This window comes from Pyrgilauda ruficollis, unplaced genomic scaffold (assembly GCF_017590135.1).
Source record: "Pyrgilauda ruficollis isolate IOZ18807 unplaced genomic scaffold, ASM1759013v1 scaffold46, whole genome shotgun sequence".
NCBI classification, from domain to species: Eukaryota; Metazoa; Chordata; class Aves; order Passeriformes; family Passeridae; genus Pyrgilauda; species Pyrgilauda ruficollis.
The window spans coordinates 4246006-4270293 of record NW_024526155.1 but is presented as its reverse complement, the minus strand read 5'-3'; the positions used below and the strand labels follow the sequence as shown (position 1 = coordinate 4270293).

General features: G+C 51.7%; 1 protein-coding gene across 2 annotated transcripts; it reads left to right on the top strand.

Moving 5' to 3' along the window:
• The first annotated feature begins 6030 nt into the window (after positions 1-6030).
• PKIG (cAMP-dependent protein kinase inhibitor gamma) lies at positions 6031-23031 on the top strand. Of its 2 annotated transcripts, none has more exons than XM_041478838.1 (4): positions 6031-6187; positions 11682-11749; positions 20701-20876; positions 22103-23031. In XM_041478838.1, exons 3-4 carry the CDS (start codon positions 20726-20728, stop codon positions 22180-22182), a joined length of 231 nt encoding a protein of 76 aa, XP_041334772.1. In that variant the 5' UTR covers positions 6031-6187; positions 11682-11749; positions 20701-20725; the 3' UTR covers positions 22183-23031. The 2 variants fall into 2 exon arrangements, with proteins under 2 accessions (XP_041334772.1, XP_041334773.1); XM_041478839.1 differs by having other exon boundaries at positions 6052-6187; positions 11685-11749.
• The last annotated feature ends 1257 nt before the right edge of the window (positions 23032-24288 follow it).

Here is a 24288-nt window from a genome sequence, read left to right as displayed (position 1 = left end):
CTGCATTCCTGCCAGGAGCCAGCACTCTGCCCACAGCTGGTAAGGAAGAGCAGGGCTCAGTCAGTGTGCCCACGCTGGGCTGGCAGAGCCCTTGTCTGGGCCACCCAGCATGCAGGGCAGCCCTGTCACCACATCTTACACCTCCTTGTGTCAGACACTGCACACCTGGGTGACACCTGAAGCCCAGGGCGTGTTGCCAGTGCAGTGCTGGGAGCAGAGGGCTGTGTGCAGGGCCCCAGGGAAATGCTCCCAGGTCACCAGCCAGACCCTGTTTTTATTTGATGCACACTCTTGGCACAAACAGAATATTTTGTTCTCTGACCAGAACACAGAGCTCTTCTCATGGAGCGCTGTGAATTCCTGCTGCTGTCAGACAAAGTCACAGTGATGCTGCACCTCCCTGACTTCGGGGTCTGTGGCCTTGGGAAGAGCTAGAACAGATAAATGGCACCATGTCTGAGGGCATGGGAGAGCCCAGGACACAGGAGCAGCCTTGCTGGGCTCACCCTGCCTGCTGCAGTGGTCAGCTGCTTCACAAGAAGGCATCTGGTTACACATACTCCCTTAATCATGGAAAGCAAGGAAACTTGACAAGAGGTTAGGCTGAATTTTTTCCCAACCACAGGTACAGCATGAGTGCATATGGAGAGCTCTGAAGGTTGCAGTCCTTTGACTCACACTGAGGATTAATAACACGAGTTGGATCCCTCACTGTTGCAGAGCAGGAGTCCTCTTTGCAGACTTTGTGGAATAAAGTCATATAAAAGCCCATTTAGCTGAGAGCACAAGTTGGAATCAAAATATTTACTTGTCTGCTGCACATGGGCAACAGGAATCCTTGTCTGGTTGCCAACTACCGGTGAACAATCAGCTGTTGGCTGGGTGGCTCTGGCATGTATTAAACACTGACAGAGATGACTATTTGCTTCTCATTTATCAGCAAACCCCTTTGCTCTTCAAAAGGGAGAAGCACAGCTGCCAACTCAGCCTGTTCCTTGATTTCTTCCAGCTATATTCTCTGTCAGAATCAGAGGGACAAAGGGAACAAGTGCCTGTCTGTGAACCTCAGGACATCTGCTTACCTGCCAGTAACACCTGAGCAGTCAGTCATGATCAGCTTAAGCAATACCTCTCCTACTGCACTTTCTCATCCTGACAATCATTTTTAGCTTTTTCTGTATATCTGACCCCTCCTAGCAAGAATTATGAACCTATTTAATTAATACTTGCATGTTCTTCCCCGCTCTGAACACACTCTGAGCCGACAGAGATGTTATTCACGCTGTGTCCCAGACAAGAAAGCTTTTACCACAAGGGATGATTTTCTGATGAAGCATGTGCTGGATGTGTGACCTTTGTGGGTTTACACTGGAGAAGCTTCTGGAGTCCTTTAGACAAACAAAGCCCTGACCAAGCAGGATTTATGCATGTTTTGTAGCCTTTGTGCCCTGAACCAGCCGCCGTGCTTGCCCCTATCAGCAGCAGGTAAAGTGCTTCTTATAGAGAGTGTGTGAGGGACTTTGGAATGGGCTGTGGGACCCCTTGGGAAAAACGTGGTGTAGGCAGTCTGTCACTGCCTGGGGACTCTGGCTTGCCATGAGATCTGAGCTGGAGATCGGCTTGTATTCATTGCAGCTGCAAAGAGGGAATTGTCAAGTGACTTCTTTCTTTTGCTGTCAAGTGACTTCTTTTGCAAGAGTCTTTGGACAGAAGGGATTTTTCAGAAATGAAAGATGGGAAGGTGCATGTCCATGCTGGGCTTCCACCAAAGCCTTGGAACTAGGCTTTGGGGACTATTAAACACAAAATTAATTTATTTTCTAAACTGAAGCAGTTCCCTAGGGAAAAAAAAAAAAAAAAAAAAAAAAAAAAAAAAAAAGTTGTGGGCTGAGACTCCCACATATCTAGCTGGGACAGACCTTTTGGAGGTGTTTGGCACAGAGGCAGAGGAGATAAGGTCAGTGGAAAGAAGTGGCCGGGAAGGGGGAAGGGATGAGCTCGTGGAGTGAAATTGCCCAGAAGCAAAGCACAGCCACTCACTTCGCAATGAAAAGCTTTATCATCTCTGCACAGATTAGTGAAGCTAAAAATAGCTTCAGCTCAAAGTAAACAGTTTTCTGAGTGTGCTCTGCCCTGCTGGAATGCCAGCCCCGCACAGAGCCACCATGCCAGCAGCCACAACCGTGTCCCCACGGTCCCAGTGCCCAGAGGAGCTCCCCACAGCCCTGCTCAGCTCCTCAGCCCTGCCCGTTAATGGGGGTGACCCTGGAGGGGGGTCACTAATGAGTTTAGCCTCATTACAAGCTTTTTTGTGTTTCACTTGTTGAACCTTTCTGGATGAGCAACTTCTATAAAAACAAAATTGGTCTGAACACTGGATAATTCATTCAGACATCCCAACACCCACCCTCTCTTCCCTAATCAACAGCAAACTGTGTCCCACCCTTGACAGCAAAAAGAGTGGCTTGTCACTAAAGCTGCTTTTACTTGTTGGTTTCTCTTCTCATAAATCTCCAAGTGAAGCTGTTATTTGATGGCTTAAGATATCCACTCTTGCCTTGGGGAGCCCAGGACATCAGTGAAATATGTTCTGTGGGGTTTTTTTTGTTTTTTTTTTGGATCCAAAATAGTTTGTTTAGAGTATTTGTTTTATGAGAGGAAGTCTGGAAAAAAAACAGGTTGTCCCATTTTTTCCATGCGTATCTAGTGCCATTCCACATTTCCTTGCAATCTTGATGACATCAAGAGACCTCAATGCCTGGGAAGGGCAGGGGAAGCTGCTCTTACGTGGGGAGGCTGCGTGCTACACCGGCGGCTGCCCCCGCGCTGCTCCAGCCCTGGCAGCACGGGCTTCTCGGGGAAGAGAGGCTTAGGCTGCGAAAACATTCGGGTCAGAGGCAGGTCAGACCCTTCTGAAGTGACAGCCTGTCTCCTTGGGCTCCAGAGCTTCCCGGAGTGTCCTTTGTGCTGGTGGTTTTCCTTGCCGGGGCAGGCAGCGTGCAGTCCGGCACAGCAGTGCTGCTCCGGGCTGGGCTTCTTCGCGTTGCACCCCTGGGGATACTCTCACCTCATTTTGACATTTGCCCTCTAAGATTGCTTCGGTTTTGTCCCTCCTCCAGCTAAAGGTTGACAGTCAGCCTGCAGGGCAGCTTCTTGCTCTTCCCTGAGCCGTGCTCTCCCATCCCATGTGGCAGCAGAGTAGCAAAGGTGGCACCCTCAGCAGGGCTGCCAGCCAGCACAAGACCATCCTTTCCCTGGGGCATTGCTCTCTGCATCCCATTCTGTGGCACAGAACTGAATAATTCACAGTTCACTGCAGACCAATTGCAAGGTCAAAAGCAGCAGAGCCAAACCTCCAGTTGTCCAGAGTGGTAATGGCATCACCATTGATCCTGGACTACGCAGGACAGCGCAGTATGAGGCAGAAGGATACAACCACCTCACCAAAATAAACATGTGAGTAAAGCAGGGGCCACTAAAGGCTGATTGTGGCTGTAGCTGAGTCAGTCAGCTCAAGGCTGTGACACCACCCATCTCACAGGGCGAGCCACGCCAGGCAGATCTGACATCTGCCCATCACCTCGGGATGAATGGTGCACAAAGCAACAGGACAAGAGAAGGCGAGCATGACCATCAGCTAGAAGTTAGGGTGTATTATTGTAAAATGCCAGCTTTTGCTTAAGAACAGGAAGACTGAATACACTGAAAGCCATGCATTTTTATCCTAATAGATAAGGGTAAGATTTCAGGCAAACTTTTTGGCATCATGGGACTACCACCCCTTTTCCCACTTGCAGAAAAAAATACAGTCTGTAGAAAAACTTGCAGAAATAAATACAGTCTGTAGAAAAACTGAAACTGCATTTTTTTACATAAAATGAGATTTGATAGAAAATGTTTGACTAGTCCTTGCAGGGGATGGTGTTAGATGAGAAAGTCCCTGAAAGGACACACAACTGTGTGCAGAAAAGGATGGACTTTGTGGTAGATGCTTTGGGGGGCTTGTTTCCAGGACCACACACAGGTTTGGGAGCTTTGATCAAGACAAGACACGTCTTAATTTAGTAGTACATACACTGAGCTCCTGGCTTTCCAAAAGATTTGACTGTTGCCATTGTTCTTTGTTGTCTGTTCTGTAAATGGTACTGGCCGCATTCTGCCAGGGAAATGCCTGGGTAACTGGGGTAGCACTTGCATTCTTACCAGACTTGGCCTCCAAACCCTGTGGTCCAAGTGTTAGTGTGAAGCTATAATCTTCTGGATCCTTTTCAAATGTAAGCTGGAGTAAAGGGAAAACTGCAGCCTTGGCCAGACCAGCACAGCAGTCTCCTGAGGCTGTGCTGGCCCTTGGCACAGCAGAGCCCTCCTCCCTCCCTGGCAACTCAGGAAGACAGGCAGGGCATTGTGGTGAATCCCTTACTGCTACTTTTGGGTGAGCAGCAGCAATGTGTGACTCAAAACGGCTGGAGAGAGATGAGTTCTGCCAGGCAACACACCTCAGGAAATCAAGTGGGCTTCTTGGGGCTGCTTTTGACCTAAAACTGAGTTGAGTCAGGAGGCTGCACAAGGTTGGTTTGGGGATGCATATAGCATGGGTGTGTTTTGCTCTATTGAGGTCCACTCCTCTTCATCTGTGCCACAGTATTGTCATCAGGGTGTTTCCTGTGCTGCTTGATGCTGTTGTTGGTGTTTTTATCTCTTCCTCTGATCCTGTGGGTATCTTTCACAGGAACCACCACATTTTTGACCACACGGAGATTCTGGCTGGAGGTGGTGATGGCAGCAGTGGTGGAAAAGGTCCAAGTGTGCAGGGTGGTGCTGGGGTGGGAGGAGAGGGTGATGCTTTTCACCTGGCACTGGGTGGCTCTGGGTCCCATCTGTCATGGGAGAGCTGCAGGAATGCAGAGATGCAGCTTCTGTGCCTGTCTGGTGCTCAGTGAGACAGCGAGTTGGGAAAGTGCTCCTGGCTCACACCACTCACTTTGCATGCAACCTGAAACAAAAACTCGCCTAGCTTGAGTGGGGACTGGATCCGTTCCTTGGCAAACACCCCTTGAGCTCCCCAGCTGAGTTGCGAGGACCTGAGTGTTCTTAGGGCAGGGATGGAGCAAATCTTTCACTCTCTCAGCAAAGCTATTAGCACTAATGAGCCCTGTCCCAGCCAGCATTCAGGCAGGAGCAGGCAGCGCTGTGCACATTCCTGTGTGCTCACACCTTCCCTGCACACTTGTGGGGCTGGGCAGGAGCTCAGGCCCGGAGGATCACTGCAACCTTGATTGTTTGGTTTCAGCCACCCGGTGGGGTCTGCAAGGCTGGTGGGACACCAGGAGGTGATGCCAGCTAGAGGGACATTCCTCAGTCCATGTGGTACCATGTGGTACCAAGAGCATCCAAAATGTCCTCTTCTGTAGTGACCTCGAGCTCCCTGAGAGCTCCCAGGGTGTGCTTCACACAGCAGGGTGGTACAAAGGCGTGTGTTTTAAATGGGGTACTGCCTTTGCACCTTCCCCTTAAATCCAGGTGCTGTCACCAGCCAGCTCTGCACTTCACCCCCAAATACAGCAGGCATTCAGGGGCAGATGAGCTGAAGTACTCCTGGGTTTTACTCCGTGGGAGGCAGTGGAGCAAGAAGCACTCCAAAACACAAAGCTGGGTTTTTCTTGGGAGGCACTTTCACCGTGCTCCGCCTGGTGGGACAGCTCAGGCTGCACGGGGTGTGATGGTGTCTCTGGGCAGGTCCTGGTGGAGGGGATGAAGGGTGGGATGCAGGTGGGAAGCCTGGGGGAGCAGCAGGCAGGAGGGAGCAGCCGGCAGCAGAAACCCCAGCGCTGAGCATCGAAGGGAGGATGCTCGGGCTCATGCAGCTGCCGGGGGATGGGGTTACAAGCCGAAGCTAAACAAAGATCGCTGTGAAAAGGAAACGGATCCCTCCTGCCGACTGTAAGGTAGGAGCCGAGCGGGAGCTGTTTGACATCATCGGGCAGAGCATTGGATTACAGCAGGAGGGACTGACTCGCGGGGAGGAGAACACGCCCCTTGGCCCCACAAGTGCAACTTCATTTAGCAGCTCCCAGTAGAAGGAAACTGCAAGTCTGGAACTGGCTGCGGGGCTCCTGGCCGGCTTGGCTGGAGGGCAGGAGGGTGTGATCCAGCCGCGATCCCTCCCTCGGCGGCGGGAGCCGGGGCTGTAAGTGGGGCTGTGCTCGCTGCGCTGGGGCGAGGGGCTGGGGCGGTGGGTGACAGGGACACCTGCCCGGGGGTGCAGCCAGGAGCTCTCCTCCTGCCCACGGCCGCGCCACGAGCGGGCTTTGTGGGGAGACACGGTGAACTTTTGCCCACCCGACTGCCAGCAGCGAGGGGTTTGCTGCCGGCAGACCGTGGGCTCAAAAAGCAGAGCTGCATCCCGGTTTCTCTGCTGCTGGGAGGGAGAAGCCGCTGGCAGGCTGATGGCAGGGAGGAGCTGGCGGCTGTTTCGCTCGGGAAATAACGCGGTTCAGCACTCGCCGCCAAGGGGTAGCAGGGAGAGCAGGCTCAGAGCATAGAAATCACAGAGCACCGCGGATCAGTGACCCCGTGGGGATTTCTGGCCTCATTTCCAGCATGTGTCCGTTCATTGTGAGCGGTTTGCCGGGGGAATCCCTTCCAGCACGGGGGCTGCGCTGCGCTGCGCTCGCACGGGAGCGGGACGGGCACCGGCGGTCCGGCATGCTGGGAGGGAATCCATCCCTCGGGATGCCGGGAGCCGTGCGGCTGCCCGGGACTGCCCTCGCAACTGCGGGCACCAGCGGAGCTTTCGGAGCGTGGCAGCCGGAGCAGGCTCGGAGACTTGCGAGCATCCGGCTTTCCAAGCAAATGTTTGAAAAGGCAAAGACTTGGGATAAAAAAAGAACTGCTGTGTGGTGGTATTCTCAAGAGGCTTTGCAAATTCCTCCACCTCGAAGCTGTGTGTCTTTCTCTGGATTCCCCGTAGCAGCTGGTAGCGAGCCGTGGTGGGGAGCTTTCACATGCGTGTAATGCCTTGGTCCCGAAGGCGTGTTTGGGAAATTTCCCTTTGCTTGGAAGGGGTGAATGGTTCTGCAGATCAAGAGCCAAGTATAGCTGTGAACCCAGAGGCAATGCCCTGGGTGGCTGTGCTGGTGACTCAAACTGGGAGGAGGACAAGCTGGGGTCAGTGAGCACAGACAGCCACAGCGGGGCTGCTGCTGCAGTGCCAGGGTGAAGGGACGTTTGTGGGGTGGGTACGGCTTGGTTGGGTGTCTGAGACTCTCCCGTGGTGACAGCCCCTCGAGGGTGACAGCCTCTCGAGCTCTGGGCTGTTTGCTCGGCGTGCCTGGCTTGGTTGGTGTGGGGCAGTGCTTGGCTCCAGAGACTCTTGGCTGGAAAGAGCCACGCTGCTAGTGTGTGGCCACCCAGCTAAGAAATTGTCACCTTTCAGCTCTTGTGAGCAATGGTGTTTAAGAAAGAAGGATCCATTAAGAGATCCTCAATGGCTTTATTTGTTTATAATGCGGATGCAGGTTAAATGGCCATTTATAAACACGGGTGTACCAATAGAGCTTAATGTACCTTGGGCACAGAACACAGCATTGAGTCCTTCAGAGAGAGTTCCACAGGGAAGTGAGCACCCCATGCCATCGTTTTGGGGGATGCTTTCCACAGAGTGTAGACTGAGATACCTCAGAGAACTGGAGACCATTAGCTACAGTACATGGGCAGCTTGGTCATGAAGAGGTGAAACCCAGGAACGTTCACAGCTGTGCATCTTCCAACCACCTGGCACTTCTGTGCCTCATTCTGAGGGGTGTACAGGCTCATGATGAGCTAAGATGGGGAGTTTTGCTTTTTCCTCTCATTCCAAAGAAAAATCAATGTACTTTTGATCCCACTCAGAGGAATACCCACAGGCACACAACCTTGCCACCCAAAATAACTATGAAAGACGTTTTCTGCTGCTAACAATTTCCTGATCTCCCACATTTCAGAGCCAGTTCCTGCAGCACACTACTGTGCATTAATGCCTCCAGCCTGTCTGGGAACCCAAGCACCAGCATCATTCCTATTTGACATGGGTCTCACACAAAGCAGATCATTTCCCTGGGCTCACACAGGCCTGTGGCAGAATGGGGGGCAGACCTGCAAAGCCATAAGGAACAGCAGAAGCTTCAACCTGTTTTTTTGTTTGCCTGTGTCACCCTGTTCTGATTGCTCCAGTTTTCACATTCCAATTATTTCTCCACACCCTTAGGGGTTTCTTTAATGTCACCAAAACTGTTTATATGGACTGAATGGAAAATAAGTTTTCTATCACAACATCCATTTCTGAGAGGATGAGAGGGGGAAAAGCCCACTTCTTCTAGTTGTCTTCTGCTTGTGACTAGAAAAAGACAAGTCATAAGGGAAGCTGCTCTCCAGTCTTGCCAGCAGCCAGCACCAGGCAGGGAGAAGGGAAGGTTCATGTGTTCATGGGCCTTGTCCCAAGTTCCTCATGGTAGCAGTTAGAGAGGCTGAGATTGCTTCAGACCTTGCCTGGAACCTGCAGCACAAGCAGGAAGAACAGCAGTTGGACTATGAACTGCCCTGGGCCCCACTTCAAAACTCTCACTCTCTTCGAGCCTAAGGGAATATGTACTTTACACCAGTCATTTCTGGTTTCCACAGCGAGTTCCCCAGCACTTCCCCTCCCAGGAGAGCCCAGAGAGGCCGGGTGCTCTTTGCACAGCTCCTCCATGCAGGGACATTGCCAGTCACAAACCCTGCTGGGGAACTCCCTGGCGGCACCGAAATGCCATTTCTGTTGATATTTGCAGTGATGTAATAAGCCAAACATATCCCCACCAGAGCGTCACCAACTTTACTGGAGTTACTGTTGCCACAAAGTGTAATTAATCTGTGCTGCTCATTGCCATGAGATACCGGTGGAGCAAAGAGCTCTGAAGGCATTTTAATGGATATCAGGTAGTTATCTCGGTAACAAAACAATCCTGGGTATGATTAAGAGGATATTGCATTGTAAGGGTTGTAACACCTCCTGGTTCAGAGTCATTAGAGACTTATGAAAAGCATTCCATTACAATTAGAGGTTTTCTTGTACGTCTGAGGCCGAGGATGCCAGCTGCTGCTGGAGACAGGGCACTAAAAGAGGCAGTCTGGCTGCTCTGGGAGGACCAGGCTGCTGCCCTGCTCAGCCATGCATGCAGCCTGTTGTTTACCCAGCAGCCAGGAGACACAAGAACAACCTTCTCTCTGCTGCTGTCACCTTGCTTGAAACCAGGAAGGATTTCCTCTCTGGATCAAAGCAGCACCACAACAGCTGTTGTGTAGAATAGTCTTGAATTCTGCCAAAAAAACATTCTGGGGTGGGTTTTTTTGGAACATGCATTCGTTTTGAAGCAATGCTGAGAGAGCTAAGGTTGTTCCATGTGTTTGCTCCTTTTGGGTAACAGCTGATCACCATGGAGGGAATCTGAACCTCAAACATGTGCAATCATGCACATTGAATAGGACAAGAGAAAATGGTCTTAAGTTGCAGCAGGGATGGTTTAGGTTGAATATTAGGAAAAATTTCCTCACCAAAAGGGTTGTCAAACACTGAAATAGGCTGCCAAGGGAAGTGGTGGAGTCACTGTCCCTGGAGATATTAGAAAGATGTGTGGATGTGGCACTTGGGGACATGACTTAGTGGTGGACTTGATGACCTTAAATATCTTTTTCAATCTAAATGATTTTATAATTCTATGCTGATTCCCTTGTAATTCCTTCCTCATGGGCTATGGATGCTTATCTAGCCAGTGAACATTTCCACTAGGGTCTCAAAATAATCCATGGTACCTTGATGTGTTCCAGGACTAAACTGCAAAACAAAGTGTTCTTTACCAACTCACTGTAGCCCATCCTGAGGTGGCACCAATCCATGTGCCACCACTAAGTTCCAAACAGCCTGGCCTTTGTGCTGAGGGGCCTCTGGAGCTCTGGGAGCAGCAGGACCAGGTGATGCAGAGAAGGATGAGCCTTTGGGGATGGAGCAAGAGGGTCAGCTTCAAATCTTCAGACTCCAGATGCACAAGCAAGGGCTGTGCAGAGGAACATCTAGGTAGAGCCAGGCCTGCAGGGCTGGAAAGCCAATCCCAGCTGCTAAAGAGATTTTGTCTCCAAAATCAGCTAGTTTTTGAGAGAGAAAATGGGGGTTTCCCATCATGTCCCATCACAAACAGTGCTGCTCAGTGACAGCTTCTACTTCAGAGCATCATTGCTCCAGTTTACTTTAAGCCTCTCTTGGCAGAGGCCCACGTGTTTTGAGATATTTTGCAACACTGCTGAAGTGCTGGAGGTTTAACTGTTTGGGCAGAGTAACACACAAGCCAGGGCAGGAAGGCAAAGGAGGAAAATAAAGACTTGTGGATTTCCAAAGCTGTGTTTCTTCCTTCCTGCTTTTGTTTGGTTGTTTGGTGCCCAAAAAGGGCAGTGCATATTCCCAGAGTTGTGGGAATATTGTTGCTTTTCCGGTCCAGTGTTTCCAGTAAGCACTTTGCTATAAATGGGGTTAATACTAACAAAAGTTTATTGTTAAATCCCTGTGTCTTTGTTTAGCTCCTGTCATGATCATAATTAGCATTTTCCACTTCTGCAAGCCTGTCATCTGCAGAGCTGAAAGTGCTTTAAAATATTTGAAGCATCTAACAGGGGGAGGGAGTATTAATAGCTCCATTTAACAGATGGGCAAACTGACACATAAAAGCAGCAAGTGCCCTGTCCTTGAAGCAGGGCCAGAGCCAGCAAGTAGTCGGCTCCAACTACAAAGTTTTGAAAGTGGGTCAAAAAAATAAAGAGAAAGGCTGTAGATCTGTCCCAGTTTGGAAGATGATGGGAAATAGTTCCAGTCACAGTGGTACTCAGCCCAGATGGACCAGACAGATGAATTGCTGGATGAGCTACTGCTTATATGGTTAAGTGGCTCATCTCTTGATTTCTGTTCTGCTAACATTTGTCCCTGGGACAAAGGGAAAAACACAGTCCACGATGTTCCAAAATAGTCAGAAAGCTGAAACAGCTGCTAAAATAAGCAAGTGTCCTGTTGGCTGGGCTCTGCAGGTCAGGGGATTGCAAAGCACCCGCAGATGTTGAGGCCACAGAGGAAATGTCTTTGAGCAGGGCCTGGGGACAGCAGGAGGAGGCTCAGCTGTGCACAAACAGCAGAGACCCAAAGAGCTGGACACAGACCCAGCAAAGCGACCAGAACCAGATTAAACTTCCCCTTTCACCTCAGAGAAGCTGATAAAGGAGTTTCACTTCTTTAAAGGGCAGCAAACCAATATTCATTTATAGTCTGGAGGCAGCTGCTGGTGCCTGCAGTGCAGGGCAGGACATGAGCTGTGTCAGTGCTCCCAGCACCTGTGGGAGGGCAAAGAAAGAAGCAAAACCAAAGAGGACTTCTCTGAGCTGGACTTTCCTTGTGCTTTAACACAACAGTCCGAGTCTATTAGCACAAACCCTCCTGAGGAGGTGCCATATGAACACAACATCCCACAGCCCCTGGGATGTGCTCCCTCTGAGCCTGCTGGGCAGAGCCCTGCCACCCCTCTGCTATCCTGGTCCCAGAGAGTGGGAAGAGCAGCTGAGCTTTATGCTTCCCAAAACAAGCACAGAAAATGTTTTCTTACTTTTTTTTTCTTCTTCTTTCCCAGAAGCTGTTGTCCTGCTGTGCATGAAGCGTGTTTGAAGTCATGTCCAGAAGGAAAGTCCTCTAAATCAGGTAGGGACTCACTATTGCTCATAAAGCTTTTATTCACAGGGAAATATTGCAAACAGAAATGGGTTTTTTCCTTCCTGTAGCATTGAGTCACTTGACCTCCCTCTGTATTCTGAATTACTAGATGATAGAAAGCTGCTAAGAGGAAAAAATATACCAACAATTCTGTCATAATGACTTTCCTGCTTTATTATCCACACCTCACAGCCATGTCCTTGTACCAAGCCACATTTCAGCTCTGACTCCCCCCCAGTGCCAGTTGTGCTCCATGGCCTCTCCCTGCCAGCGATGGGGATGTGCTGAGCAAATCCTGCCAAAGGCTGACCAGATGCTTTGCAGGGGTGTGTTGTTTGCCTGTCCATAAGGATGTGAGTTCTGTTCTGCATGTGGAGTCAGTCCAGCAATATCCAGGGAACCCCCAAAGATTAACCTTTCACAGCTCCTGCATAATTGGCAAGTGCCCTCTGTGGCTTCATCTGTGGCTCCTGCACTCAGAGCATCCCCTCTGTCCTCAGATCACTGCTTTCCCTTGTCCTGTGCTGTGCTGGCCCTTGCACAGAGCTCCCAGGGCTGTTTTGGGTGAGCTCTGCAGTGCAGGATCTCAGGACTCTTTGGTGCACACAGACATCCCTCCTCTTGCAGGTGTCTCAGAGCAGTTCATCTCCTGCATCCAGCACCTCCCCACGAGTGCTGCAGACACCCTGTGTCCTGCTATGCCCAGGCTGCCCATGAAATACTTGGCAATTGATTTTACTGGGAGCTTTCCCTTTCCTGAGACTACAGCTGGCAGTGATCACTGAGCATCCCCAGGGTAGTGCTACAGGCACATCTCCAGCACCACTTCAGCTCAGCTTTGGATGTCACGTCCCTGGGGACTCAGGCAGAAAGATTTACCCTGCCTGCGGGAAGGATCAGGGGCTGCTGTCACACAGCTATAAGGAAACAGAAATCCATCACAGAAATCTTCAGCGAAGGAGGTGTGCAGGCCTGCAGAGCTTTCCCTGCCCAGACAGGGGTCCCAGCAGAGCAGCACAGCCAGAGAGGCTCCTGGTTCTGTTGGGCAACAGAGGCCATGGAGCCACCTGGAGCCTCAGCCACCCCTCACTGCCAGCCTGCTCTGAACCCCAACGCTTCCCTTTTTGGGAACCTTTTTAGCACCATCCCAGCCACCAAAGACAGATCTCCCCCCTCCCCCTTTTCACAGCCAGCACTGCCCTGCCCCAGGGTGGGGGTCCCAGCAGTGGCTTTTCTTGCAGTGGAGCAGACACACAGGGCAGCCAACTCCAGGGAGCAGAGCTAAGCCTGGTTTTGCTAATCAGCTTCATTGTGTACTGACACTCTTAAGAGGTGCCCTGGTTTTTTTTAGGCACCTGGGAGCTGCCAGGGCTGGCACCCCAGGAGGCTTCACAGCCTTTCTCTCAGCCCCTTATAGTGCTCTGAGTCAGGAGGACTCTTTGGATGCTGGATGCAAATTCCTGTGGGATTGTGCAAACCTCACTGAGGCAGAGCCAAGGCAGGTGGCTCTCAGCTCCAGGCACCCTGCTCTGAGCAGAGCTTTCCCAGGCAGCAGCAGCCAGACCTGCCCAGTTACAGCCCTCACAACTCCTCTTCCAAGCTCATGCAAGCCCTGCTTTCCACAGCAGCAGAGCTCAGCTCCTCAGATCACAAAGAAGAGCTGGACCACATAGCTTGGTTTCATTTTAGGCAGAAAAATAAGCACTCATCCTTGCTTACCTCTGTCCTTGTAGAGAGGTCTCCCCAACCCAGAAACAGAACTACACCATCAAAGGCTGCTGTGGCTTTGCCTGCCTCTCAAATGTGACAAGGGCAGCTGTGCTAGAAAAAAAGCCCCAGCTGCATCTCCTCAGCACTTGTTTGACTCCTCCTTACCCAGGGAAGCCTGCAAGGTATTGAGGAGCTTGTGCTGGGGTGGAGCATCCCTGGGACAGGAATTCAAGTGGGGTTTTAGAAGGTGATGCTCACTCAGAGGTTGGTGCCTCAGTGTGATCACCTCTTCTGAGCTGTGGGCTGCTGGGGATTCTCCAGCCTTTGAGGTGGAATCCAGGTGGGACTTTTCTTCATGAACAATGTGGAGGAAGGCAGGGCACCCAAGCCTGAAGGGGATCTCCATTGCACAGGAATTCACCCTGTGGCCTGGGTGTGATAGGGTGATATCACAGGGGGGGAGGATACATGGGACCTGCCTGCCACAGCAGCTGTGGCACTTCTGCAGCTGAAGGGCTCCTGGTCTGTGTCTTGTCTGCTTTGTAGCTTCAGGCACAAGCAGATCTTCCACACAGCTGTTTGTGTAAAAATACATTGACACATAAAAGCAAATAAGAAAGAAATTGTGAGAAAATAAAAGTAATGAAGCAGGGACTCATAGCCCCAGACTCCTCGGAGCTTTGAGAGGGTCCCTGCAGGGGACAGGGGGTCCTGTGGGTGCTCATGGCTGCTCTGGGTGAGCATGAGGAATTTGGCTCTCTTCTCTCTGCCATGCAAAGCCACAGCTCTGTGTCCATCCAGTACAAGCCTGCCTTGAGGGGGTGAAAATGAGCAGGGAGAAAGGTGCCAGCCTGCCATGTCCTGCAGGCCTGCTGGGGCTCAGCATGCCTTATCCCCACTGTCACCCATCCCTCAGAGGCACGTGTGTCTTTTGGAGGGAGCTGAACCACAGTGCCCAGATTCATTAGCACCTTGAAGCTGAGGGATGGGAAAAACAAGCTCGACCTGGGAACAAAACAAAAACACAACTGCTGTCACGGCAACTGTCTCCAGATGCACAAAGAGACCAATTATTTCCATTAATCAACTTAGCTAGAGGCTGCAGAAGGGGCTTAAGCTGCATCAAGGCTCAGTAGTGAGGGGAGGGAGGAGCAGAGGGGCTCCATCAAACAGTGATTCTTCCTGTGGTGCAGGATTTTTGGAACAGATTCTCAGCACCCATGCCTTGGGGGGACTGACAGAGGGATCCCCTGCTGCAGGCATGGGGATGCAGGCTGGCAGCATTGCATGGCCAGAGCTGGGCACTGGGCTGCCTTCCTGGTGGGTGGATGGAGGGATGGATGGATGGATGGATGGATGGGTGGATGGATGGATGGATGGATGGATGGGCGGGCAGCTCTCTCCCACCATCACCCACACATCCTCATGCTAACAGGAGGCCACTGGGGCTGAGCATTGCCCTCCTGCCTCCCTGAAGCTCCCCTCTCCCCTGGGGATCAGAGCAGAGCACACAAGGACTCGCCCTACCCCATGCCAAGGGTCATCTGGGACTTTGAAATCCAGCTGGATCATTTCTGACATCAGTGGGAAGGCAGGCAGTGGCTGTGAGGATGTGGGACAGCAGGAGGTGCCTTGGGACAGTGAGGGCTTTGCAGTGGGGGGCTGTGCTGAAGGCCAGGAGGGAGAGGAAGGAGTCTGGGGAGCTTGGCAGAGCTAAATACAAAGTTTGTGAAGTCATAGAGGAGTCAGTCTAAGCCTAATCTTAAACATGGGGCTTAGCAATTGGTTATCAGTTCTACAGGCATTAAATGATCTTTATACTGTAAAACCAGGCCAAATGAAAAGAAGGGATCTATTTGTGGACACTGAACCTCAGCTGTATCTGCTCTCCTCCTGAAGGAATTAAAATTTTCCAGCAAGTCCTAGAGAATGCTGGAAGCTCTGTTCCTGCAAAGCCACTGCAGTGGCTGGAGCAGCTGGGATGTCTGTCCTGGCTGAATTTATCATATTTAGTGTAAGAGCCTGAGGCTGCAGAGTTATTACAAGGAATCCCACAGCAAAAACCTTCCATAAATATGGATGTGCCAGACCCAATGTGATGTCTCTTTATCACTCAAGTCTGGTGAGGCTTTTCTGTGCTGTTCTTGCCTGGACAGAAGCTGCTCAGCACAGGAGATGGACATGCCCTGGTAGGAGATCAGGCTGCTGCCCTGCTGCTGCCTGTTTTCTCACCAAACCAGGAAAGTCAGAGCTCAGCAGTTTGGAGCACACCAGGTCTGACCAGGGAGACCCATCACCACCCTGTGCAGAACACAGGGCCAGCAGGAAAGCAGGGCAGCTCTGTGTCTGGTGCAGACCCTGTCACCAGCCTTACACAGCTTGTTGCAGACAGACTGGGCTCCCAACAAGAGCATCTTCATCCTCAGCTGCATCTTCAGCTCAGTTTCTGGCCATGGATCTGAGCTCTTGTGTGTGGGGATCATGAGACATAACAAGGCCTTTACAGCACAGTCACAAAATACCCCAATAACACCATGACAGAGCCCTTCCTCTTTGATGCACAGCCCCTCACGCATGTTCCCAGACAAGACCCAGTGGAAAATTTGCTGAAATTCCAGCTGGATATTGTCAGACAGTTGGTGGAAACCCCCTGACCTCAAGTGCTGGCTCCAGCCCTATGGGATATTTTTTTCTCCTCGCTGGATGTGACTCTCCCAGCAGGAAACCTCACAGCAAACCCACAGGGAGCACAGAAATCCCGGTGCTTCCGTCTTTGTGCTCTACCAGGCCCCCCTCTTTAGTAAACCATCCTGCACTGTAAATATTTTAAAAGCCCAGCAGGGCTGTGAGTATGTTTTGCTGTTGTTATGGATCCGGCCCCACAGGAGAGGTCTAATAATAGTCCCTGTACCCTGGAATGAAAGGGCAAGGGGCACTGCACAATGTGCAGAGCTCCAAGGAGACTGCACCACTTCATGCCTTGGTGCTGGGATGTGATGCTTGAGCAGAAAAAGGGGTCAGGTACCTGTTCCCAAGCAGAACTTGGGAATTTCACCCCAGAAACTCGGCAAGGTTTTGTTCAGCTTCAGAGCTTTACAACTCCTGAAGTTTGGAGAGTGATAAATCCACTGGTTAAATCCACCAAGCAGGAGGGAGAGCATGTCCTGGGCTGGGCTGTGGGATGAGGGAGCCATCTCCAACCAAAACCTGCAGCTGTGGTCCCAGCTGCCACTGGTAATGGGCAGCACGAGGCCAAGGCTGGGCTGCAGCAGCTCAGAACGGGAATGTGCCAGGGCTCCTGACCTGGGAACCCCCTGCAGCAGGCACAGGGAGGGCTGAGGGTGTCCCTGGCCCTGCCTCAGGTGTCCCAGGGCTGTGCTGGCTGCCCCAGGGGACAAGGATGTCCCAGCAGGGGCCTGAGCTGCCTCATGGCTCTGGATTGTGCAGAGAACGAGGTGAGAACGCTGAGAAAGGCGAGAGGTTAAGGGGCAGAGCAGGAGGCACAGCAGGCAGGGGGGAAATGGCTGAGTTCAACCCAGCACCAGCACCCAAAACCAGCCCTTCCTAGCCATTAGAAGTTTAACCTAGACAAGGGACAGATGCAGGATCATGTGAAGGGTTTCCCTGAAACTGGAGTCAGGGCTGGGTGTGACTGTAGCATCCACCCAGTCCCAGGATCAGCCCTGGACATTGCTGGGATGGCAGAGCCTGGGCAGAGCCCTGGGCTGAGGGTCACCTGCCAGGTGTGCCCAGGTCACTTCTCTGCCACTCTGACCTTGTGTGCAGGAGCTGGTTGCTGCAGTCCCTGACATCCATGCTGAGAAGCAGGCAAGGGGACACAGGAATTAAATACAGGCTTGTCAGTGGAACCCAGTGGGACACGGAGCTGAGCCAAAAGAAATGCCTCAGGAAGAGGAAACATTTAGCCCTTTAATTTCTTAGCACCCACCTTCTTAATGGGCTAAGAAATGCCCATTTAGAACGAGCCCCAGAATGAGTAGGGCTGGTTTAGCTGCAGCCCCCAGGGCTGAGCCAGCTGCTCTGTCAGCTGCTGGGTGATTTCCCTGGAAAATGCCAGCAAGCCCAGTTGCAATCCAACAGCAAAACCACTCAGGAAGCTGAGTCCCCACCAGCAAAGCCAAGACTATTACAGCTCAGAATTTTTAGTACTCACAAGACACCACAGAAAAATAAATCTGAACCAAACAGCAGGCTTGGCAGATCCAGGCACAGGAGCAGAGGCAGCTCTGGGGACATACCTGGTGTCAGTGGCAGCTTGTGAGGGGCTTCTTCACTTGTGGCCAGCTGCCCCAGGACAGGCAGCACCACGTCCCCATGGCAGAGGGGACACTGCCTCCCTCCAAGCAGCAAACTTTGGAGGGATGTGCTACAGGCAGCAGATCCTAATTTTCCTGCCCCATCCCTGCAGGCTGGCACGCTGTGCTGAGGGCACAGGGGCTGTTTCTGTTACCACCAGCGGCAGAGAGGGAAGGGAGGGCAGGAAAGGACCCTCTGGGGACAAGCTGGATCACCTCTGTGAAGAGCCCTGGAAAGCTTTGCACGTTGTATGAGTGTGCCATGGGATTATTCCTGCAATGCCTGGCAATAGCAGGCCCACCTTCCTGTCCACGGGAGAATGAAAAAGCAAAGGTGGGCAGCCAGCAGGGATGCAGTCCCTTTGCACCCCTGCCACCCCCGAGTGACTGTCCACAGTGACACAGACTGAACTCTGCAGGCAAGAGTAGTTCCTTTGCAGTTCCTGAGAGATATTAAAAGCAGTTACTGAGTGAAAACCCGCAGAACTGTGGGTTCTGTGCCTGGAAGTATGGAAATGCTGTTTGAAAAATCAGGTTTTCCTATCACAATCGAGGCAGCTGCTCCCATCACCCTCTCAGCCCAACAGCTTCCCGGAGGCGGAGGCTGGAATCTCTCTGCCAGCGGGGAGGGATCTGCCTGCAAGGGTTTTGAGAGCCACCCACCTTGAAAATCCCGGAGGAATTGCTCAAATATGAAAGTTTCTCTGTTAAATCTTCCTGTCTCCAGCTCTTTGCACGGAGAGCCGAAGGCAGGAGCCCTCCCAGCCACGGGAATAAATAAATCCCATGCGCCATCTCCCGGCCACCGAGTCGGGACCCGGAGCTGCACACTTGCTGCCTTCTGCTTTTGATCAGGATGCCATCCTTTTCCCCTGTGAGGGGACACAGTTATTGGCACAGCGCTGCCATTGGCAGCCACATCAAGGGACACCGGGAGAATGCTGCATCCCTGGGGCTGGCTCGGCTCCCCAGCCTGGGGAGAGCTGCTGGTCCTGCCCCGGTACCAGGGCAGCAGGACTGGAGCAAATCAGCTCTGGAATGGCCTCACTGCTTGGAGATGGACCTGGGCTTGTCTGGCTCGCTTCTAGGGAAACCTCCCGAGTCCACATAGGCTCTCTCTGGGGATGTGGAAGGACAGCAGAGTCTGGGCTTCAGTGACCTGTGAGAGCTTGCCTGGGAATGCTGGATGCTTGTCCTGTCCTGGGGAAAAGGCACTTTGCTCACTGAGCTCATCCAGAGTAGGTGCCTTATCCCAGGAAAGGCACACCAGGGATGGAAGGAGGGAAGATGAGGAAAAACACCTGGGGCATCTCTTCCTGGGGCAAAGGATGCAGCTTTTCCCAGGGCTCATTTAACAGGAGCTAGATGCATGCCAAGTCTGTAGAGGAGGCAGGTGTTCACAAGAATTATTAGCTTTGGGGAAACAAGATCTCCTGCAAGATCTGGGTGGGCCAAGCTCCACATCCCACCGTGAGCTGGGGCCAGCACTCCCTGAGCTGGCATCCACTCTAGGAGAGGAGTCCCTGGGGCTACCAAAACGTGCTGGGTTTCCATGGGTTTTTGGTTACTGCACCCTGCTCAGCTCAGGAACAGAGAGAATCTAACCTCTTTCATCCCAGTTATTGCATCTTCATCTGCATATCCTTTCTACTGCCATAACATTAAAGTGAGGAGTGTGATTCCTGTCCAGGCTGGTGCCTGAATCTGCCAACAGATTTCCCTGGCAGGGAAATCAATATCAAGCAGGATTTGTAAAGGAAGCTGAGCAAACTCCTCTGTGGGTCATTAACTCCAAGGCACAAAAGCGAGTGAATGTGCATTAAAAGTGCATGAATTTGTTTTCACTGCACACGAGCGTTTCTAATCGGGGCCTGCTCCAAGCACTGCCAGCAATCAGCAGGGCTAGAGGCACATTTTACTGTGATCAGAGGCACAGATAAGACAGCAATTAATTTCTTGATTCCACGCAGTAAAACAAACTAAGTGCCAAAGAGGAGCAGGAACTGAGAGCTCCAGGTTTCCCGTGCAGAGGCAGTGTGTGCTTGCCAGCTCTGTGCCCTGGAGCCAGGATGCCCACAACACCATCCCCGGGTCCCTGCACTCTGTGTGCTGGCAAGGGAAACCAGCAGCCAAATGAAAACCCAGCAACTTAAGGATTCATCGGCTGCACTCAGAGCTGGCTCACAGCAGAGCTCGCATGTGACAAGTGGCTGCTCCGGGCCTTTCTTCGTGCTGTGCACTTGGCACTGGCACAAGTCTGGAGTGAAGGGATCCAAATGTCTCAGAAGGGCTGATTTTCACATGGTAAAGTGTTTATCTCACAGCAGTCCAGCCTAATGCTTCTTCAGTGACATCCAACAGCCAGAGGAGGCCAGTACTGCTCCAAGCCCTGTACCTATAAAATACTCCCTGCTCCCCCAACTTCCCAATGGGTATCCATCATTTCCCATTACAAATTCAGGTTGGATCACCATCCCATCCCCCAAGCAGTGAGCCAAATTTGGCCTGGGTTCAAAGCTCCCGTGGCATTTTGAGGAGGAAGCAGGGCTTTCTCTGTACTGCTTCTTCTGTGGGGAAAAGCTGCTGCAAGCGACCTTGTGTGCCCAAAGGAGAAGGCTGGAAACTCACAGGAGAGACAAACACCGTGTCTGCCTTGCAGGGGGAAGGCAGAACAAGTCAGGCATCTGGCATGGGTCCTTCCTGCCCTCACCTGCACAGTGGGTCACCCAGCACGGTGGGTTTCCCCACACATTGAGGGAGGTGATATCTGACATTGCAGTACCCCCTGTCAGAGGAACTGGAGCAGAGTTACAGCGCTGTTCTCTCATGCTGTAACGTTACCCCACAGGGTAACCGAACCTGGAGGGAGCCATGCCGAGCACCCTGGGCCTCACAGCTGTGTTTTGTCCACAGCATTTTGCAAGTGAATAGAGATGCAATGGAGGTAGAGTCCAGCACCTACACTGACTTCATCTCCTGCGACCGGGCTGGCCGGAGGAACGCTGTCCATGACATCCAGCGAGAGGCCACCACCATCAGCATGCGCAAGCTGACCGAGGACATGGGTGAGCTCGCTGTTGAAGGAGCAGGTGAGCTCACACACACCTTCACCTGCAAGCCCAGCCGCTCCTGGCACAGGCTGGGAGGGCAGAACAAAATGGCAGCACAAATGAGCAGAGCTGTCTCCAGGAGCATCACGCTGATGCTCAGGAGGGACATCTCATTCCTCACTGCTCAGCCAGTGCCTTCATGCTCATGTGGTGGGAGACTCTCCAGGTCAAGGGGTGCTTGCAGTGAGCAGAACCATCCCTGGTTCCTGGCACTGCATGCTCCAGCCCAGGCCCTTTGCTCACGGGTGTTTAAACAAGGCATGCAATGAACAAGACCCTTCCCAGAGCAAGTTACACATCAGTTATACCTTAGGCTTTATAAAAATAATGTATGGGCAGGTTGTGGTTTGTTTTTTCTGTTTTGGTTGGTTGGTTGGTTGTGAAAAAATCGACCTTTAAATAGTTCTGCAGTATTTCAAACAACAACAGAATAACTTTCACACCAGCAGCCATCTCCAAATCCCCACTTCAGCCCAAATGTGGCAGCAGCATCGCCCTGCTCAGTGTCTGTTGGCCAGCTGGCTGAGAGGAGCTTGAATCCTCTGTCCAAAGCTGCCACTCTCATTTCACTAATAGGCAGCACAACACAGACTATCACTGCAGAAGGGAAATTCAGTTTTTCCCCTTACTTTCTTAATCTCTAGCCTACAACCTGTAACTACAAAAACTTTAAAATACATTCATTACACCAAATGTACTTCTTTCAGCATGACCATACCACCATGTGTCCATCCACCCGTCCACAGTAAGCACAAATGGGAGCTGCTTTACCAGAGCAGCTCAGGCAGCTGCCAGGCTGTCAGGAAGACAGTTCTGGAACACTTGAAAGTTGGGTGAGTGCACATCCCTACCTTGAGGCTCCCTCTCAGCATTGCCAGGCGTGTTGAGAAGTGTTTGTACTCCAGGGATGTGGAGGGAGAACCCAATACTCTTAATCATAGAATCATAGAAAATGGTTTGGTTTGGAAGGGACCTTAAAGACCACCTGCCATGGACAGGGACACCTTTCACTAGACCTCCCAGTCCAATCCAGCCTGGCCCTGAACACTCCCATAGGGCCAAGTATCTGGTCACAGGAGGGCAGTGATAGATCTTCAGGCAAAAATCTTTTGTCTCTCTGGATGAAATCAGCTACAGCAATCGCTGGTGGCTTGTGTCTTCAGCAGGGTGTAACTGTGCTTTCTTCCCAATCCTCCCTTCTGCAGAAAGCCAAAGAGATGCCAGTTCTTCTGACAACGACCCTGGAGCAAGACCAAAGGGGCAAGAAAGCAGCCCCTCCCCATGAGAGCAAAAAGGGTGTGGGATGGGCAGGAGGAGGGCCTTGCTGTGAACATTAAACAAGAATTTGTTGAATCTGTGGACAAAAGCCAACCTGGAACAGCAAGTTGTCTGTCAAATGCCTCTGCCGGAACCATGCTTGTGTAAAGAGACACAAGACACTTGCAAGGACTGGCACCTCCAAAAGACTTCTGCCCCCATCCCTGATGGTTAGAGCAACACTGCCATGGTTGTAGTGATATGAGCCATTCTCGAGATGCCTTAGCTGCAATTTTCTCTTAGGGGAAAAACAGTTTCAGTAATAATAGACACACCAGATTTTCCTGTCCAAGGTACCTTCCTCCTTTGCAGATTTAGACTATTATTTATTCTGTTTCCATAGATTAGAAATTTAGATTATTGGTTTTTCTAAGCCTCACCCTCATCTGCATCTTAGACCTGGCCTCTGGATTGTCCTCATGGGCCCTTGTCAGGGTGGGCAGCGGGGAAAGGACCCGACCTGTCCTGCTGCCCTCACGTCAACACCACTCACCTGTGCTGCTGCTGCTGCTGCTTAGCATCAGGAAAGGACCAAAGCACAGCTCTGTGGGGATGAGCCCCACCTGGAGACCCAGCAGCACCAGCCACAGGCATCTTTTTCTTCAGGTTTTGACACTTCAAGATGTTATTAAGGGGAGGGGAGAAACATTTTGCTGGTTTGACTGTTGACATTCAGGTTTAACTTTGCAAGCTGTTAGCTGAGATGATCTCTGGTAGGATCTCACACCCTTCTGTCTTTAAGGAGACATGTTTTGTGTTAAAGATGGTTTGATAAAACTACATAAGCTGTTGGAATAAATGACACAGCCTTCAAGTACTGAAGGTGGTTTTTTTCTGCCTGGATGTTTCTTCTTCCTTTGTTTTGCCTTCAGCTGCAGGGTGGTTTCATAGGGAGACATGGAGCTGTGCAAGAAGAGTCCCCTTGAGTTTGGGTGAAACCCCAGGGGTTTGCAGCACACAGATGGAGGCTGATGTAGCTGGGCACAGATTATAAAAGTCTGCCCCCACTTTCCCAGGTTTACTGCCCAGGAACCAGCAGGATTCAGTGGGAAGAGGTGTTTTCCCTCTGCAGCACAGAACTGCAGGAACATTGCTGGTGTTTCACTGATCCCAGTGGAGCAGCCTGATGGGACTGACCACCAGCACAGGGACAGGGCAGAGCTGACGTGGGAAACTCTTCACTGGTGACAAATCACCTCCCTGGCAGCCTGGAGAAGAACTGAATGTTACAAGTTTGAGATTTATCAGCCAAAACAAGGCCATAAATCAGCAGAGAAGTGGGGAGAATTGTCTGTGAGAAGTGATGGCCATGGGGTGAGAACAGAGGGGTCCTCAGCTCCAGCCCCCATCGGAAACAAGGATTTGGCAGCCAGGCAGTGGCTGCTTTGGTAAAGGACTCCTGGGCTGGCTGGGTGTCACTGCAGAGCCATGCCTGGATAGTAGCCAAGAGCCTGCTCCACTTCCCGTGCCCAGGGGCAAACCAGCAGGGAGCTCCTGGACCTGGCTGACTGCACAGTTGTGTCTTTAAGCCCCATTTCCAGCTCTCCTTACCACAGAACAGTAACTTTGGCTCATGCTGACACACACGCAGAGCTGAAAGGCAGTGCAGAAGGACTGAGCACCACACAGACCTCCAACAGTCAAATGTGGGCTAATCTTAGCTCTCCCTGGTCAGAAAATATCTGTTTCAGAATTATATTTAGGCAGAGCAGTAGGGACCTGCTGGCCAGCTTCTCTCAGGGGATGGGTGAGAGGCATCAGGTTCCCCCTGCAAGTGACAGCCAGCTCAGCCACTGTCATTGACTGTGCTGAAAGACCAAGGGCACTGCTTTAATCCAGCCACATCCTGACCTGCAAAGCTGCTGAGCACAGGGATGCTCCCAGCCCTTCTTTCCAGCTGAACACAAGCATGCCAGAGCTGTCAAAGCCTAACCAAGTACTAAATAACCCAAAAACCTTTGGGCAAACACTCCCCTGCCCACACTGCCGGTGCAGCCCAGACCGCCCCTCTTTGGCTCTGAGCATCAACCAGCTGTGCAAAACCCAGGAGACAGGAAAAAAAAAGTGACTACTT